General features: G+C 61.0%; 3 protein-coding genes across 3 annotated transcripts; 1 reads left to right on the forward strand and 2 right to left on the reverse strand.

Moving 5' to 3' along the window:
* Positions 1-557: 557 nt before the first annotated feature.
* VOLCADRAFT_103740 (uncharacterized protein) lies at positions 558-8158 on the reverse strand (the record flags this gene model as incomplete). The annotated part of the gene is made up of 11 exons (XM_002948064.1): positions 558-1377; positions 1607-2466; positions 2897-3011; positions 3392-3595; positions 3900-4125; positions 4486-4776; positions 5127-5288; positions 5757-5897; positions 6490-6981; positions 7364-7480; positions 7769-8158. The coding sequence occupies 11 exons, from the start codon at positions 8156-8158 to the stop codon at positions 1121-1123; spliced, it is 3255 nt and encodes a 1084-aa protein (XP_002948110.1). The 3' UTR covers positions 558-1120.
* Positions 8159-9728: 1570 nt separating this feature from the next.
* On the forward strand, positions 9729-15041 carry VOLCADRAFT_88396 (uncharacterized protein; the record flags this gene model as incomplete). Its single annotated transcript, XM_002947911.1, has 6 exons — positions 9729-9806; positions 9942-10203; positions 10519-11579; positions 11893-13395; positions 13698-13932; positions 14653-15041. The coding sequence occupies 6 exons, from the start codon at positions 9729-9731 to the stop codon at positions 15039-15041; spliced, it is 3528 nt and encodes a 1175-aa protein (XP_002947957.1).
* A 1132-nt stretch (positions 15042-16173) lies between these two features.
* On the reverse strand, positions 16174-19053 carry VOLCADRAFT_88397 (uncharacterized protein; the record flags this gene model as incomplete). The annotated part of the gene is made up of 5 exons (XM_002948065.1): positions 16174-17046; positions 17220-17397; positions 17730-17982; positions 18531-18643; positions 18941-19053. 5 exons carry the CDS (start codon positions 19051-19053, stop codon positions 16174-16176), a joined length of 1530 nt encoding a protein of 509 aa, XP_002948111.1.
* Between the last annotated feature and the right edge of the window lie 377 nt (positions 19054-19430).

Consider the following 19430-nt stretch of genomic DNA (forward strand, 5'->3'; position numbering starts at 1 on the left):
ATTGACTAGGCCCTGTGGATGTGCCCGAACGTGTAGCTTCTCATCACCCTGTATCCACAATTTCGAGGCACGTGGCGGTGCCAGTTTAGGCCAAACTGTGGGTTTTCCTACATGATGCGTTTTATGAGACTGCGAAGGAAAAAATAGGCGAAGCACAGAGTGCGTGTGTGTGAACATTTTACGAAATTAGTGATAGGATTTTGAGCCCTTATTGCGATCTTGACGACCAATGTAGGGTAGAGCCCTGAGGACAGCGCTCTGCTTATGTGGTTGGGCAATTTGCCCCCTAGCTAAAGAGTCCGGTTGCGTTGGTTTGCCTTAATTTGTTGTTGTGTCAAAGCACACTGGCTTGGAGCATCGTCCCAAGGGTCTGATAAGGAAAGTTGATCAGTGCAGTAGATAGCCTTGCAGTGCTACCATGCGCCAACGTGACAAATGCGTAGTGCTGCTAAATAAGCAAGCTTTGGGGTGGCCGCGTCGTTCCTTCATACCAGAAATGTGTATAGATGGCGGCATGTCTCCATTTGTAACTGTACTGTACTGGACGGGCAACAACTGAATACCAACAATTACACGCATGCATAGTCCCGGCGCATCGCTGCATGCTACCTTAGTATACACTCACAACGCCACCTTTGTCACCGGCTCAAGACGCACAATCCCTTATGTTGATATACGCAATTTGCACCTGGCCATCGTCAGGGTGTACGCCAACCAAGGCTACGACGCGACGTCACTACTGCATTTTTGCAAACTACCGTCAGCCCTTTGTACATGGCTATTGTTACAACGACCGTTGTGCAGGAGATTGACCTGTACAGCTTCTGTCCGTAAGCATGCAACTGGCAACAACCTGGTTTGCATGTTACCCATGCGTAATCATGCTGTTAAGGATAGTGTAGCACCACCACAGCAACGGACTATCCAAAATTCAACGGAAGATACCTCGAGCCTAGCCAAAAGACAATAGGACCCCTGGCACAGGCACAGGCTTCTACATCCCTGCCGACACTGAAATGGATGCTGTAAATCAAGTATGCAGCTCTTCTGAACGCTTTGTACTTTCTTCCATGTACAACTGATAATGTACAACTCCCTAAACAAACGGTATCTCTTTGCATTACTTGTTGCCGGAGGCCGCATCAGCAACGTCCAGGGCTTCATCCCCAACCAGTTGCCAGTCCTCACTTCCTCCCGAGAAAGGTGTGCTAGTTCCGTGGCTTGCTGTTGGGGCTGCGTCATCAGCGCTTCGTATGGCGCCTGCGCAACCATTAGTGAGCGGTATCGTCGTCAGCTCCTCGTCCAACTTGCTTCCGGGGGCCATCTCACTGGAGGACATCGCCTCCAGGAAAGCCCTGCTGTAGTCGAAAGGCATGGCTGCGAGGACAAGCGAAGGGCGTATGGGACCCGAAACGATATCTTATGTGGTTGCAAGGAAAGCAGCGGTGGGTTGAGCTGACGTTATGGAGGCAAATGTCAGGGCTGAAGAATCGGCACGGGCCCCCTTCCGCACCCAGTGGTCAGCATCAACTACGGGCATATTCTCGGCCGATCAGCCATGGTCCATACCATGTACCCCGCCCAAGGCAGCAAACGCACTACCCACCGCTGTACGATAACGACGCACACGCCGAGGATCCGGATGGCAGCGCTGATGCGGCCTGGGAAGGGCCTATGGCAGCTGAAGGCCCGCTAGTCGCCTGATGCGGAGGCAGGGCAACACTATCTTGTTCCTGTTGCTGTTCCTGCGTTTGCTGCTTGTCGACTGCTGCTGCAGGCAGGACTGCGTGGTCGGAGACAAGCTGCGCATCGCTTGCACAATTCCCCGACTCCGCAATGGCCCCCGGCATAGCAGCCGCGAGCTCGGGCTGGGCAGCGTCCATCAGCACAGTGAAGCCGCCGCCGTCACCGCCATCGCCGCACTCAATATCATGTTCCGAATGTGCGGAAGCGGACACGGCCTCACTGGTGACCGCCGCATCGTCAATATCCGGGACAGAGGCGGCTGACGAACTGCTGAACGGCGTCGGCCACGTCTGCATTGCCACCAGAGGTCCGGTCGCCTCGGCCACTTCCTTATCCTTACCCGCCTCCGGGAGCTGACTCACCGCCGACTGCGGCTCCACTTTCAGCTCTTCCTCCTGCCCGTGAGCCTTCCGCCAAACCCTGTCCGTCGCAACTGCCTGGGCTATTTGTTCATCCAAGCCTTGCTCTACTTGCTGCGTCTTTGGATCCTCACGGATGTACGCGCCTTCATCGTACACATCGTCGTACACCTCGATCTCATCCATTAGGCCCGTGGCGCCTCCTGGCACCGCCGCCTCGGCGTCGCGTTGTGCCGCCTCCGCCCGTGCCAGCAAGTTGTCCAGTCGGGTCAGGTAACTCTCTACAGATGCCAGAGCGCAACTGCGGCACTCGGCGCCGCGACTGCTGGCCGCCAGGGCTGCCGACATGACACTCAGGTACCTGCACCAAATACGTCACCGGGCGCCATGCCCGGTAGCAATCAGGACGTTCCTTGGCACAACGTAAATGGTATGACAATCTCGAGACAGCGGCTACCAGCATCGAGGTGCTAAGGAGTCGTTGGGAAGGTCCGCAAAAGCGTTCTTCTGGCCGGCGTTTAACCTGCTAGCTCCCTGCACCTGGCCGCCATCGTGCCTTGGCATGAGCCGCTCTGGACAGAAGTGACGACTGTCAAACCGCCACTTTAACATAAACTCGAAACCCCAAAACAAACTCGAAACACTCATGTGCGCGCCTGGAGCTATTCATGGTGACTTATCTGCCCGCATCCAGCAGCAACAGCTTGCATAACCTCAGGAGATCTACTGCATCTACTCCAATAAACGTCTTTGAAACACCTCATACCGCACCATCCATGCCCCATGCGTACCTGTCACCGTAGTCCCGGATTCGCTCCTTGGCTGCTGCCAGCTGCCGTTCCACCATCGTTCCCACGTACGCCCCCAGCGCCTGCTCGCTCGCCGTTACCGCGCCGTCCACCAAACCTGTCTTACGTGTCGCCGAACATCATATAAACCGGCATCAAATTAAAACGCCTCTAGTATGGCAGGCTAAAGGCACTGCACACGTCTCCATCTATATGTAATCACAAACAGCGGAATGTGCAGACATTGGGATGACAAAGCAACTGAGGAGCACGCAAATGCATGCGGAAAGAAAGTGAGTGTCAAGCGCAAAGGCTGCGCGGCCCTGCGGAATGCGACCTATCACCAATCCACGACACCTGCACCATCTTGGATTTGCTATCACCACAATAATTTCGCACGACATGCCATCGTCGCTGTAACTCGCCTCGGCCCCCGCGGCCCCGTGTCCCTAGCCCGGTAGCCTGAGCCTCACAGGCCAGCCCCGTTCCAAAGCTCACCGATAAAGTGATTGGCGATCTCATCAGGCCTCAGCGAGTACACGGTGGCTGTGTAGGTCTCCACCACAGTGCGCGTGCGGGGCACCTCCACCCAGTAGCCGCCCCAACGGCACAGCGACGGAGGGCCCTGCGGCTGCTGGAACACGCGCTCCGTGGTGGTGCGGGCGCCCACCCGGATGTGCTTCTCCGTGCTCTCACGAATGCCTGCAGATAGACGAGGAGCACGCGGGGAAATGTGCGGACGGCAGCGAAAGGGTGTTGCTGGACAGATTAAGCAGTAAACGACAGTGAAAGGCGCAAATCTTCCGGCAGGTTGCGCCGTACACATATCCGGGAAGCCTGAATAACATGGCTTCGGAACTCATCACTCTGTAACGCAAGGCAACTGTCCATATCCCGGGTGCCCTTCAACTGCTCATTGCGCAGGATGCCATCCCGCAAGCGGGGTTTTAGCGTCTTCCAGCGAACAGCACCGCGCTGCAGCCCTTCCCACCCCAACGGCCCGCACCCTTCTCAATGAGACCCTGCACGTCCGAGTGCAGCTGCTCGGCGGAGGGCGGTCGTAGGCGGAGGTCTGCCGCCGCCAGCTGCACCCCCAGCGCCTCACTGACGGCACCCTCCACCCGCCGAGACAACGCCGCCAGGTGGCCGTTGAGGGCGGACAGCAACTCCGAGTGGCGACTAGCGGCGCAGGCCTCCAGTACGCCCCAGAAATCATACACCTCCGAGTGAATCTGAGGAGGGCGAAATGGGTTTATGGAAAGCGGTTTGCATTGAAAGACTGTACCAGCGAAAGGGTGTACCAGCGAATAAGCGAATACATAATATCGTGCGGTGTTTTTCCTTTCCTCCGTGGCTTTTAGGCGTTGTAGTATTGCCCTTGGGCCTTCGGCTCGTATGGGTAGTCTTACAGGTATGGGGTCACGCAACCCCCAACCATGTAACACACACACACACATAATATCGATATTAACAAAGACTCCAGCTTAGCCCCAGCCGCCAGCAGCCTCCCCGCAGTTCCCCCTACAAGTCGTCTTGCACGCCAGGACCGCGACCGCCCCGTCCTTCTCCGCCGCTTCCTCCTCCCTGCCCACCTGGCCCATGAGGTCATCATGCAGGTCCAGCAGTAACGCCTGCAGCTCGCCCCGGCTCCGACTGCGAGCCTCAGGCACCAGGCTAGGCCCGGCAGGATGCGGCTGCGGTGGCATGGTGCTGCTGGGGCTCGTAAACATGGACAGGAACTTCTCCCGCACCCGGTGCCAACGACTGGTGGGCGGCTGGGTGCCGGCGGCGGCGGCCGGCGCTGGGGCGCGGGCGTCTGTGTCCAGGGTCTGGACGATGTGGGTGAAGAGGCGGCGCCGCAACGTGTTGAGGTGGGCTTTAATCTGCGAGAGGGATGTGAACCGGCAGGGGAGTGGGTTCAGGATTGAACCCCAGCGGCGGCCAAACCCCAGCATGAGCAGCGACAGTACCCCGTAACAATCACCTGCCCAAGGACAAGGAAAAGGCATAGCATGCGACAACTGCCGCAGCTGACGGGACCACCTCCAGTCAGTGGAAAGCATTCCGGCAGCAATCCAGGCCCTGCGTGCGCGGCGCTCCCTGCGCGGGTCCCCCGGCGCGGATCCCTCCACGAACCTATGTGAGGCCCCATGGCCTATGAGCTAACTATAAACTCATCGCCCACATCGCACCTGAACCAGGAGGCTATCGCCCCACACCTTATCCGTCTCACCTCTGACACCACTTCGGCCTGTACGGCATCCGTCCGCGACCGCACTTCCTCGAACGCCGCCGTCGCCTCCTCTAGCTCCATCCGCAGCCCCTCTGCCTGGTCCTGCAGCGCCGTCACATTGCGATGCAGGCAGCTGCGACAGGCCAGAGCCACATTGCGCACCTGCACCACCACATGGATGCGGACAAACGCAACAGGTGAGCGCGACGAGTAAAGGGATATCGCGCACGGCTAACAACACAGCAATAACAGGACGTACTAGATGAAAAAGGGAACTGTTTACAATCAAACAAGCTCTTGCAGATATCGAGATCCTAAGATGCGTTTGCTACGAAGACGGACAGCGTCTAGGCTGAGGAAGCCTTCCCACAATCCCTGTTGCCATAAAACGACATAAATGGAATCTATTTCCAAGCCGCTTTCACGTCTACAATCTTTGCAAAGGAAGGTTGAATCTCAACCCCTTGAAGCCCCTTCCCGCCTTTTTCGCCGGAAGAAACCCCAAGCCGTGGGCTGACCTGGACTTCTGGAGTCGAAATCCATTGCACGACAATCATTCCTCTTCTAGCCTCACCCCAGCACTGCACCTCCCCTCCTCCCCACTTCCGATCCCTCGTAGCAGCACAGCACCTGTGCGAGCAGCCTGGTCAGGTCGTCCGCAGTGGCCAGCAACTTGACAGAGCCCGCGTGGGCCGCCAGGAAGGTCAGCACCCGGCTCTCCAGCTCAAGGATTCCGCTGCCCTCAAGCAAACACCCCGCAGCGGCGCGAACCTGAAAATACCAGCACCAAGCAGCACCAGTAATGTATGTAAGTAATTGTTGCAGCAAATTTAGTGTCCGCATCGGGATTCATGGCAGGGGCGGCAGCAGTACGCGCGGTTAAAGCAACCATGGTACGGGATGGGTGCGGTTGAAGGAAATGACTCTTGCTGGAACAGGAGCTACGGACGGCTGCGGACGGGGAACGGAGAGCAGGCAAGTCCAGATTGCGGAACTATAACGGCCGTCGAATATCAACGGATTTTACTTAGCAACTAAACCACGAAACTCCCAACTGCTGCTAGGATGCTGCAAGGAGCCTGTGTGCGACCTAAGCCAGTCAGCATTCAGCGGAGAACGTAGCGGCGTTATTAGGCGCACGGCAAACGAGGCGGCATTGATCCGGAAGTATGTGTGCGTTACACCTTCTGAGTTGCTGTACCCTCCAAAGCTGTAAGGGCCCCATACAAGCCGGGGGACCAAGGGACCATACGAGAGAAGTGCTGTCTGAATAAGTATTGGCTACAAACGAAAGTGCGAGGAGAAGATGCCTCCCGCGCAGAACGCGGACGGGACATACCCCCAGCCCCAGCCGGCAACGGACCTGCTCTCTTGACGGACCAGCTGCCGCGCCGCGTGTGCCAAAGCTTCCAAAGCCCCCTCCCCCGAACGCGCCGAACGCCAGCCGGTGGAAGCGTTTCGCCGCCTCGGGGCTCGCCCTGCCGGATAGCACCAGCCTCGCCATTAAGGCATTGCGGGCGGACAACAGCAACACCTGGTCGGGATGAAGGCGGAATGGCTGCTGCTGCTGCTGCGCTGCCGCCGCCGCCGCTGCGGCGTTAGCGACGCCTGCATGGATGCCCTCCGCAACGGATCCAGAGCCGGAGGAGCCGATACGCGCGGACGCCGCCGGCGACACCGACGCAGCGGTGGGGAGGGAGCCGGAACCGCCGCTTGCCGCCGGCAGTGGGGCAGTTCCTGCTGTCGTTGTTGTTGCTGACGTAGCAGCTCCGCCTAGTTGCCGTGTGACCAGGTCCGCCACGTAGTTGCGCACCTCCTCGGGGTCCAGTCCCTCGGAGGTCTCACTGGCATCCACCTGGAACGCGGCGGGCAGGGGTACAGGAAAGCAAAGTCACGCAAAATCTGATAACGAACACAGGAATCGCTCTGTAGCTGGTATTCGCGCTGCATGTTAATGCATGTGAACTTGATACCCTTCATACATCCAGTGCGTATGGGAGACCACGTAAGGGAAGTCCGGACCAAAAGAGGCCGTCATTTAGGACAGCTTAAACAAACTCTGGTTGTCCCTCACAAGGGCACGGCGGCTACGGCTGGTGCGAATACAGGATCGTGACACAGGGTTGTGTGCGGGAGGAGGGGAGGAGGGGAAGGAGAGGCGCATGGGTTGGAAGGTTGGCAGCAGCGCCACCTGCCTTGTTGATGACAAAGAATAAGCGGCTGCTGAGTCGTGCCACCAGTTGCGGGTTAATGGCCCTCAGCCTGCGGAAGAGGCACTCCTCCTCGGCCGTCTTGAGCTTGGTGTAATCCAACAGGTACAGCACACAGTCCACACCCTCCAGGAGCCGCTCCACCTTTACGGGAGGGGAGGAGAGGAAATTCAAGACGTTGATTATTAGACACAAAAAGCAACGCGGTCACAAACGGCTCAGAAGTCACAACTTGAATCAAAAGGTTACTGACTGGCTTTCAAGGAAGGGGAATGAACATGACCACGCTGTATGACCACGCTGGGCAAGTTACAAAGCCAGTTTGCCAGCAGGGGATGTCATGTCAGGAAAGGCGTGATCTCAAAGTTGGCACGGTGTTCTCTCGCACTTGCGGAGTGCGCCTCCCTTATCCCCCCTAGCACCCATCCCCACCTGGTGCTTGAGCTGCTCCTCTCCTGCCTCATTGGGTCCCGGCGTGTCTAGCAACGTTACCCGACCGAACTCGGGGCCGTAGCCCTCCAGCGCAACCAGCGGTGCGGAGATGTGCAGCACGGGCGATGAGCCGCTGCCGCTGCTGCCGCTGGCGGCCTCAACCATACCCATACCCAAGTCCGCGAAGCCAGCGCTCGGGCCCCCAGAGGGCTGCGGTGAAATCGGTCTGCTGCTGGAACGAGCTGCGCTGTTGAGGTGCTGCAGCCGTGACCGCACGGCATGCTCCCCACGGACCAGGGTCTTGCCGGCAGCGTCATGTAGCAACGGCTCACGAGCCGCTGCGTCGTGCGTGATGCAGCAGATTCGTGCCGTCTCGGGGACGTTGTTCATAGGAAGTACTTCCATGCCCATGAGCGCGTTGAGCAGCGTGGATTTGCCTGAAAATTAATAGGAGGGAGCTTGTCTCTCGGCGCTTAAGCAGCGGTTGAAGTTGGATAGCTCATATGAACATAATTTAATGGGTGAAAGAAACCCAGAATTGTATTCAGGGTGTTTTCCTCGCATACATCCTGCCGGGGTGGGGAGCTCGGCTGCGTGCGTGTCCCTGTCCGAAAGCAAGTTGCTAAAGCGTGTCCGTCATCAAGAGAATGACCAGGCGGCAGGAGTTCAATTTACAAATTTCAACAAATGCTAAAACAAAGTCCAGCAGCTGCCTTGCAGGGTTGCCTCGGAATTCAGCCCTTCCTGGGTGACGAAGTGCCTCGCACCGACACTACATGGTAATTTCGACCTAGGTATGTTACGTCCTGACTAAACAAACAAAACAAGCAGCGGCCACATAAAAGACTCGCCTGACTTTGTGAGGGCAAGCACCCCAACCGAAAGCGCATTCTCCTCATGCCGCCGCTTCAGTTCGTAATAGCCCTGCCAAAACCGCTGCAGCTCGACATCAATAACACGGCGAGCCTCCTCGTTCTCACCGTCCTCCGACGCCCCCGTCGGGTGCTCCTGTGACGTTAAGTCGGCCAACAGTCCACCGACTTCCGTCAAGAGGGCATCCACCGACTTGCGTGTAGATACTAAAAGCCCACTGGCAGCTGTAATTGTGGAAGCCATGGCCGTGTCGGGGGGAACCGGCCACAGCGGGGCTGGAGGCTGCTGCAGCGGAAGCAAAACCCTTTCCAATTGAACGGTGTCCGCCGAGCCGGCCGCAGCAAAATTCCGTAGAACAAGTCCAAGTGAGTCCTTCTAAGCTATCCAAGGCAACATGTAGCTGTGATGTGTAGCAACGCTTTCTGAGTGAAGACCGTCGAGAGTCTGGGTACACAATGTGTTATAACATGTTGCAGCAGTCCACGCGCCCGATACCAAGCAAATTGTAAAGGTGCCCGGTGGGCGCCTTGCCAAGAAATTCAGCTTTCGTACGGCACCTTCCAGCACGGACTATTCCAGCCTGTCGCCTCCTTTGTGCAGGCAAGCTTCAGAGATTTTGGGGAAATTACAAGTGCCTTTTAATTCATTTGAACTGCGTTGTACTGTCGTTATTGTCGAGGCCGCGGCCCCAATCACGCCAAGTTGGTTGTTACAATCTGAAAAACTCGCCTCAAGCTCTTTTGTTACGACGTTTCGCCGTTAACATCTTGCTCCATTATGATTCTTTGGAGTACAACAACCGAGTCAAAGGTGTTGTACTTTGTGTAGTCCATTCTAGAGCGGTGTACATTCAGGGAGCTGTGAGGTAATAACCTGGGCAGCATCAGGAGGATTATTGTGTCATCGTGATTGGACGCGGCCCTGGAAGCTTCATCAGCCTGTCTGTGCAGTTAGGACTTCAGCAGTTAGGTGCTAGGAAGTCGCGCGCTCCCCGATGGAGCGCTGGGTTGATAACCGCTGACGGCCCAAGGGGGCATCCAACCTCTTCACGTACGCCGGGTCCCTCCAACGGCAAGTCCCCGACACCATGAGGGGAGCCTTACCGTCAGACCAAGTGCGGGAGATTATGGGAGCTGCCAACCTTAGCTCCACGGCAGAGCTCAAGGTGGGTTGCCACTGTACCGTCCTAAGCCGGGTCCTGACGACTGAGCATGCGCCTCACACCTTGCACCTTCGCATCACTTCGTCCGTGACAGCGCCGTACCCTTACGAATGTCACCTGGCGGCCCTTGGTACGCAGGCTGCCAGAAAGGCCGCCAAGGCCAGCTATGCGGCAGAGCTGCAGGCCCAGATGCGCGCGAACGAGGAGGCCAAGGTAAAGGACCGAATGGAGCGACTGGGGATCGCACGCCCACCGCCACTGCAAGCACCTCCCCCGGGAGGGCTGCCTGGTGGTGGCGGTGCAGTTTCCCCCGGTGCCATGGGCGGTGGCATGATGGGCTTCGGGCAAGCGTCACCGCCTGGTGCACCGCTGGGGCCCTATCCACAAGCAGCGCCGCCAGGTGGGATGAGCCTGGACAAATGAGCATGGGGCGTTGCAGCCCTGACATGGTCCATACGGTCCTTGGGGATGGCACTGCGGTTTCAGTCGAATGGGCGGCGTCCTAAGTGGATGCCTGTGGATGGGTTGGGCCCACTGGGTGGTGAGCTGGGGCTCTTCAAAGGTCGTAACAAATTCTGGGGACTAGACGTGGGCAGCAGATGTGGATGGTAGCTGGTTCGTTGGCGGGTTGGCCGCGTCCGGTAGCCACTTGAGCACCCAGGGCCATTGGCAAGTTGACCATTCCCCACTTCGACCATGCCACACTGTGCCACAGCTTTCCCACCGGCCGGGCCGGGACCTGTAGCCGGGATGCCGCTGTCTGGTAGCCCGGGACGGGGAGCGGCGCCCCCTCCCCCGTTATGGAATCAGCCGCTGCAGTATCAGCTATCCCCGCCGCCCTACCAGCCGTCGATGCAACAGCCCTACCAGCCTGGTGGACCGCTTGGGAACTTGTATGGCATGCCGCCTCCCAACCCCTCTCCGCCACCGCCGTTCGGCGGTGCCAACGGCTACGGCCCTCAGCCTCCTGGGTATAGTAGCTCCCCGCAGCCCGGTTTCGGCCCGGTTGGCGTCGGCGGCGGCTTTGGTCCGGCCCCTGGCGGCGGTTACGCGCTTCCTGCGCCGCCGCCGCCACCGCCACCACCGCTGCTGCCTGGCCCTGCACCGCCACCCGGCCCTGGCCGCGACACCATGCATCGCCTAGAGCAGCAGGCCAAGAAGGACCAGTACCGACTGGAGCTGGAGGCGCAGATCCGCGAGCGGGAAGAGCGCAAGGCGTCGGAGAAGGCGCGGCAGCGGGAGGAGGACATGCGCAAGGAGGCAGAGATGGCGGCGGCGGCGCGTGACGCGATGGGCCGCGGCGGCGGAGGCGCACCGCTTCGTGATGCCGCTGGTAACGTTGTCGCCAACCTGCGTGGCGCCATGGGCGGCATGGGGCCTCCCCAGGGCCTTCCGAGCCCGGGCGGGATGGGTATGATGCCGATGGGAATGGGGCCCATGATGCAGCAGCAGCCACCGCCGCCGCTGATGGGGTCTCCACCGGGCATGGGTATGGGCATCGGCATCGGCATGGGCGGACCACCACCGCCGCCGCCACAGCAACCCCCCATGATGGGCGGGCCGGCGTTGCTTGGGTCGCCTTCGGGCATGGGCCCGCCGCTGGGAATGATGGGGGCGCTGGGGGCCGGTGGAGGCGGACCCATGGATGCCGGCCCACCTGGCGTGTTGCCCAATTACCGGTTTCGTAGCGACAATGCCTACCTCACCCCGAAAGAGCTGGACAATAAGCAGCGGCAGATGCGGGAGCTGCAGGAGGCGCTAGAGCAGCAGATACAGGTGGGTAAGCGGCGCCGTGTACCCGATGGTCATTCGCTGGTCTGCTTGGGTGCTGAGGCTTGCCCCTGGGCGGTGCGGCTGGGATCGTGGTGTGGACCCCACCCGACCTCCGGGGTCCTAGGCAGTGATGCTGTGCCGGTGGCGCCAAGCAGCTGGGGATAATCCACGAGAGGGCCACGTAGCCCAGGCCATGTCACAGGGGGCGTATCTCGGGATAGCCGAACCGGGCCGGGCCAAGGTTTGCGGCAAGTGGCTCCCCTGAGTCCTGACCGACTGCATGTCGCCACTGTCACTCTGCCACCTCCACAAGTAGGAAAAGCGCCGGGCCAAGGAGCTCGAGAAGCACCGGGAAATCGCGGAAATTGAGCGGGAGGAGGCCAGGTTCAGGGCCGGCCTAGAGCAGCAGCGCGGCGGCGGGCAAGAGGGTGGCGCGGGGGCCGGTGGCGAGGCCCGCAGCAAGGAGGAGGTGCTGGCGGACGCCTGGGAGAAGGCCCGACAGGAGGCGGAGGAGCTCCGGCGCAACAAGTTTGCATCGAAGCGCGGTGCCGGCGGTGTAAGCCACGGCCCAGGCGGAGGCGGTGGTGGGGGCAGAGCTTCTCCTGGAGCCGGCGGCAGGGGTGGCGGCTCGTGGGTTGATGGGGCCGACGAGGGGTCGGAAGCGCCGCCGCCGATGGCGACGCACCACTCAGCGCCAGCACCGCAAGCTGGCGGAGGCTTTGGAGACGTGTTTTCGCCGCCTATGGCGGCACCAGTCGCTGGGCGGCCGAGCACGCCGATGGTAGTTGAGAAGGTACGGCAGGTGGCAGCGGCGGAGCTGGCGGCTGTGAAGCAGGAGTTGGCAGCAGAGGCGGCACAGCTGCGGGAGGTGGTGGCGGCGCAGGGCCAGCAGGTGGCGGCCTTGAAGACGCACGCAGAGCGGATGGAGGCGGAGGCGGAGCGCGCACGGGAGCAGGTTACGGCCATGCGCTTAGGACTTATCCAGCAGCGCAGTGGACCGGAATTCGACCCTGACCACGCGCTGGCTGCGGTGCCGCCGGGCCCCCTGCCGCCAGCGCTTGTTGACATTGACCTGGATCTGCCGCCGACGGGCGCCATGCTGAGGCGCAACGCCGCGCCGACGCCGGTGTATGACATGGGCCCCGCTATCCCGGCTGTCAACAGCTCGGTTTTAATGGTTGACAATGCTGCGGCGAGCGCGATAAATGCCTCAGCGGCTGCTGCTGCCCCGGGCGCCGGCGGCCCTGTGGCGAGCGGTCGGCCCCCGTCACGGCTGCGCGCGGTGAATCCCCTGGAGGCGTCCATGGCGGGCGAAAGCGTGTTCATCTACCCGAATGGCCGGGAGATGGCGAGGCAGCCCAACGGCGTCCCCACACGCCCCGGTGGCGCGCCCCTGCCACAGGCGCTGTCTCCTGGTGGCCCGCTGCCCTTCCAGTCTATTCACCTAGCGGGCGGTGTGGGCGCTGGGGGAGCCGACCTGCCCACCTTAGTGACCGTCCAGGAGCTGGAGCCGGGCCCAGTGCCACCAACGCCACAAGGCGGGGCCTTGGCGTCGTCGACGGTGATGTTGGGCAGCACAGGACCGGCCAGTAGCGGATACGGCGCGGCGGCAGCCTCCGTTAACGCTTCCGTGGCGGCGGCGCCGATGACGGTATCAGTGGCGTCGTCCGCGGCGGCGTGTGAGGCAACAGGCGGGGCCGCGGCGGGGCCACGGCAGCAGTCGATTTCGCCTGAAGGCCGGCGCGCAGCAGCTTCGGCGACGCCGCTGGACGTCGATATGGTGATGAGCCGGAACAAGGAGAAGCTGGAGATGCTCAAAGTAGGGGCAGAGGGGCCTCAACGCCTGTGTGTTCGTGTGGAGGCGTGCACAAGGGACATAGGGGCATATTGGGACCAGTGGTTGTGCCATCCTACGCGAGGAGTCTGTTCATGTCCAGGGTGACCAGGGCCCCGGGAACTCCTGTCCGCGGTCATCTGGTTTATTTTAGGGCCTGGGGTCTCTTTTGCGATAAACTTTTGCATGGATGGACACATACGTGTTTGTCTTTCCAATTGAGCTGAGGCGTCAAGGTCATGTTTGTACCGGGAACCACTTTTCGTCCTGCCCCATGATCCCTTCAGGGTATCACCGACCTCGCTGTCGGGGCCGCCAGCGTTGAGGCCCTGGACGAATTCCTGGCGCGGTACGCGGCACAGCGGCCCGGTCTTCCCGAGCGCACCGCCACCCCCGTTCTGCGTATCTGCACACCGGCGGTGGAGTCAGCAGGAGCGCCGACGCCTGCAGCCGCCGAGCTCCCCGCACTGCGAAATGGCTCGCTGCCTTCCTCCACGCCGCTGTACTCATCTCGCACCAAAAGTGTGGGGCCGCTGCCGATGGGGGCCGGTCACGTGATGCCTGTGGGCGGGGTTTCAATAGCAAGCAGCGCCGGTGGGAACAGCACCCTCAGCGGCAGCTGCGGCGGCAGCATACCAGGCAGCACCGGCGGTGGAGGCGGAGGAAGCAGCATTGGTGGGAACTCAGGTGGGGGAGGAGGTAGCGGCGGCGGCAGTGGCGGTGCTGCCGGGTACAGTACTCATGCTAGCAACACGCGGCATGTTAGCGGGGATGGAGGTACCCAGATTGGCGGCGGCACCGCGGCGGGTAATGGGCGGCGGCTGGCCAGTCCGCCGGGCGCGCTGGGCACGGGGCGTGTGTCCCGGCGGAACTCCTTCACGGGGGAGCGCTCACCGCAAGAAGGCGTGCTGTCGCAGCTGCTAGAGCCGGCATCTCGGCCTAAGACCGGTCCGGAGGCGGGAAGCGCCAGCGGCGTCCGCGCGCCCAGCCCCATGGCCGGCCGGCCACCCATGCTACCCAATAATCGGTACAGTAACAATGGCAGTAGAGTAGGCACCCCGGCGGCGGGGGCGACGTCCGGGTACGTGCCGTCGTGTGCATCCCGGCCAGCGTCGGGTGCGACCTCCGCGGCGTTGCCGCCGTCGCGACCGACGAGGACGGCGACCCGCGGGTCAGAGGACGGCTCAGCTCCGGCCACCAGTGCCTGGCCCAGCTACAACCCCTCCCGTGAGTCCTCTGCAGGCGGCACGCGGATGTCCCGCTCCCGATCGCTTTCAGCACAGGGAGAAATCCGCCCGGGGAAGGATTCTGCGCCCGTGTCTACCTCCCAGCGCGAGCACGAGGAGGAGCCCCGGCGCCCCGAGCCGCTGCCGCTGCCGCCGCCGCCGGAGGACACATTAGATGTGGAGATGCGCAAGGGCTTGGGCGCAGCGGCGGCTGCGCCGCCGACACCGCCGTCAGCAGGGCCGCACAGCTCCCTGCCTGGGACTCCAGTGGGGAAGGGTAGCAACCAGCAGTTGGGCACCGGGGACTCGGGGATACCGCCGTTTCAAATTCCTCGCTCACCCATGCTGGCGGGGGCTCGCCGTACGGGGAGTGCAGCTAGTCAGCGAGGGTCAGGAGGGCCCTGATGCCGGGCAGGGCCGGGTGGCGTATCATTCTTTTAAAAACCGAAATGCGACTGGGCTGTCGAGGCAGCTGATTTTGTTTTGACCGCTTGGACGGAAGCTTGGAAGGGGCTGCCGGCTCGATTGGACACTTGCACGCGGCATCACCTGACAGGCGGGTCAGCTTGGGGCAGCGTCTCTAGCGGCCAGGGCGAAGTATATTATCATCATACGGTTGCGGGGCTGCAAATTCGCGACTTGCTTGAGGGGATGTGAGGCCTTCCTCTGCTCGGCGGGGCCACTGAGCGGGCGTGAAACTGTTCGCCGACTGCAACTGTCGAGCTTTTGAATGCAGCCGCTTTGCGCCGCGGTTGCTGTGCACTATGCATCTTCAGAGAATGGATGTGCGTGTGCATGAACAATAGGATAACCTGCACGCTGAGCGTGTGCGCTGCATTCGTGTGTGCATCACGTTGCGCATCTGGGAGTTTGGACAGGAACCCGGAACGAGGTGTACGCAGCCGGGCGGTACAGAAGACCTAGAAAACTCTGTGCGCCAGCTGCACACGATGACTCCACAGTCTAAGCACTGGGCAAAGGTTTGTAACCTCGCTTCCTGGCTAGGGCCAGGGCCGAAGCATTGCCCTGACAGCGTTTTAAACATAGCCTGGAGTGACTCAAGTGCAATGCTTCGTCCAGCATACCACTGAAGCATCTCATCCGAAAGGTAATCAGAAGCCCGCTTCCGATTCTACATATCCTCTGCAGCGTCTTGTGCTGACTGTACTATCGCACGTAGCCTCTCATAGCTTCTCCGTCAACCCCCTTCCCACGTACTCACCCACGTACCCACCCACCCATTCGGCGTCCCACCGCTGGTGCGCAGTCACACGCCAGGTCATCAGACGCCACAGCCCCACTACACAAGCAGCACACCGTCGCAAGTACACGCACGCGTCGCTGCGCTATGTCCTTTCAAACGGGTTTCCGTCCAGGACCACGCCCCCATTTGGTTGATGCACGACGAGAGTACTAGACTCCGCGGTCCCCAGCGCCAGCCACGACCACTACATAGGTCCTCCGACGCGGCAACTCCTCTTTCCGAGGAACGTGCATCCACGCTAGACTGCCAACCAATTAGAAAGGTACATGGAGCTTATTTCCCGTGGCCGCCCTGGCGGTAGTATGTTACCACGTCCGCCGGGAACAGCGCATTAATGGCATGCAGGTACGCCTGCCCCTTGCCGCACAGCTGTCCCTCAAGCTCTTGCAAACGCATCAGGCCCCCGCTCGTCACAAACTGTTGCCGGCTCTTGGCATCGCGCGCCAGCAGGGGCTCTGCGCGCCGCAACACATGCTTCAGCACTGCCGGCGGCGTGCCGTTCACCACCAGAGGCTCCAGGGGCGCCGTGCTGTTGCAGTTGCGGATGAGCGACTTGAGAGCCGCCTTGCAGCGTATAAATACGGTATCATCGGAGCCGTCCACTGCGCCGGCCGCCGAGGCCTTGTAACCCTCTAGCACCGCCGCCAGTGCACCCTGCGCTATCAGTGGCATCGTCGTCTCCTCCCCGTGTTGCGCCATTTGTTCCAGGGCCCATGCAGCTGCCACTCGAATGCTCAATGGCGGCCCCGTAGCAATGTTGCCGGTGGCGTCGCCTACGGCTGCCATGCCCTTGGCCGTAGAAGCGCCGCGATTTGTCAACGTTCCCTTAAGCGTTGCGCCGCCTTTGGGGTTGGCGGCCGGGCTAATGCTGGTGCTGGTACCTGCACCGTCTCCGCGGCGCAGCGCCTGTACCACCTCCGCCCCCACAGCCGCGTCAACCACCGCCTTGGCCGTGGTTGGGCTGTAGCTAGCCAGGGTGCCCCCCAGCGTCACACCTGTGCTACAGCCATCACCCTCCTTTTCCATCTGCAAGAACTTGGTCAACGCAGTGGGACAGCCGCCCGCGCAGACATGTGCTGCCAGCGCGGGCGTCTTGCGCCCCAGCTGCAACAGCAAGGCCGCGGCAGCACGCCTGACAGGCGGCACCTGTAGCGCACGTTCGTCACGGGACAGGAGCAACGATATGCAACGCGATGTGAGACGGCGGGGTACCAAATGACAGAGGGAGGAAGAGGGCAAAGGCCAGAGGAAAATAAGTCCCTTGCTGCACAAGCCCCAAACTCAATATACCCTCCCGCGCCTCTTTCCCGCATCCGCACCATCTTATCCGCCAAATGCGCCACCACGGACTCCACCAGAGACGGCTCCGCCACCTGCGTCGCCAGGTCCTCGTTGTGGGCCGCGATGTGCGCCAGGCAGTTGATGGCAGCGGCACGCAGATCTGGGGTTGTGATGGCCCCGCGGACCAACATCATCACCGGCGGTAATGCCTCCGCCCTGGACAGGCCGACCAGCGTTAGGACCATGTGGCGATGGGAGTTTAGGAAAAAAGGTGGGTCCAAGTAGTATGATGGGTTGCAGCAACGCGGCGAGTCATGGATTGCGGGCCATGGATTGGGGCCAGGAACGCCTCGGTCCACACAACAGTAGCCCCAGATCAAATGGGTGCCACTGAAGACTACTTCCTGTACGAACCCAGCAGTGCGCAGCCAGCGTAGAGGGCTCCTGCCCGCCAAAACAGTTTGCCTACACAGCGTTGTCCGGTGTGCTTCCCCCCGGTGGCCAACAATGCCCCCGGCGCCATTCCCGCTCCCCATTCGCCAACCCACTTGATCACCGCCGCCGCCATGTCCGGCCCGTAGTGAGCCGTGGTGGCTAGCGTGTGCACCACCGCCTTGCACAGCGAGTGCGGCGAGTCTTGCGCGTTCAGAAGCGCCACCAGCAGCGACAGCAGGCCCTCGTCCGCGATCAGGCCCGCGTGGTCGCGGTGCGAGCCGATAAGCGAGTTGAGGTTGCGCACGGCGCTCTCCTTGACGGCCGCTGTGCCGGTGCGTAGCTGCGTCAGAATGCCCGGCATGGCACCTGCGGGGGTTGGTGTTGGGAGTGCAGCGAGGGAGCCGCCGGGGTATGCGTGAGGACCCGGTAGGGGAGGGCCCCCGGGGGGCTAAGAAAGGATCAGCTGTATCCCACCACACCCCAACGTGAACGTTCCAGAGGCTGCTGGTGCTGGCGCGGTAAAGAGCCACGTGATGCATACATGCACTTGCGCTTCACTCGCCCTCCGTTCTGACGGAAGCGTCATGTCTCAGTCCAGAGGTTGGACTGTCGCCCTGCGTTAGTCACCGCAACCTCTGCCAGGCAAAAAGGGGCTCCGGGACCGGACCGGCTATGTGAGCTGTGGCAGCAAAACTTGATCAGCCTTCCCGCCTCCACCTCCCGGTGCCTGATTCCACACGACCCATCCCGGGCTTTGCTGGCTCCCAGCCTTCGTCCCTTCTGCTGCCTTGCTGGTCCAGCAGCAACGAAGTAATTCAGTACCCTAGCCTTATCACCATGGCTCTCCTCTTCCTCCTCATCTTTTCCTTCTCCTGGCCTCCTGACCCCGCACCCCAAACTCCGCCCCGCCGCACCCGCCTCCAGGACTCTCCTCGCAAAGTCCACTGAGCTCCCCGCCACAGACGCGAGCACCATGTTAGCTCCCGACTGCACGGGGGCGCTCTCATGGCGCATGGACAGCACCACACTGCGCCACAACAGGGAGGAAAAGGGGCGGTAAGTAAGCAGTGACGAAAGGAAGGACTGCGGAAAGGAGGGAGCTGCGTGCGGACCCAGGAAAGTGGGTCCGACTTGCATATGGGACCTTGGGGCGCGAATGAGGAGAATATATGGGGGCCATGGGCCTGGAAGGTGATACTTGTGATGGTGTTGGCAGAAGAGCTCTCTTACCTACTCCACGCGGCTCCACGCGGTTCCATAGAGGAACACACCATGGCCAATCCTAAACAGACGCGCCTTCTCAGTGCTAGGTTTCCGTACGTACCTGTCAAGCACGCCGCACGAAATTACAGCCTGTGAAAGCAAGGGGTCGCACGCTGCCAACTTGGAGACGTTCCGCAGCGCGAGCGCCTGGATGCCTGCATCCCGGGGTGACATGACGGAGTCAGTCAAAGGATTTTGTTTGGGAATTCGGACAGCATAGTAGAAGGTGTTTGCGGATCATGTGGGGCAGGCCTACGCTGCCCTACCAGCTACGACCACCCAACTGACGAATTAGCTGCGCTGGCGAACCGCTCTGGAAACTGTTTACCAAACGCTGCCCGTAGGCTTACGCTTATATGCAAGGGAACAGATCGGGAAGTGGTGAGCTGAGAAGGGGTTCCTTGCCTGGAACAGGGTCTTGTGCAAGCGGACAGCAAAGCGTGGCAAGCACATCATTCTTCATCAACGCCTCCAGCATAACACTTTGCGAGTCCAGCCTCTCAAGGAAACCCTACAAAAGGCATTCGAGGCTCGGTGAGGACATGCGTCGC

Source organism: Volvox carteri (assembly GCF_000143455.1).
Source record: "Volvox carteri f. nagariensis unplaced genomic scaffold VOLCAscaffold_8, whole genome shotgun sequence".
Taxonomy (NCBI): domain Eukaryota; kingdom Viridiplantae; phylum Chlorophyta; class Chlorophyceae; order Chlamydomonadales; family Volvocaceae; genus Volvox; species Volvox carteri.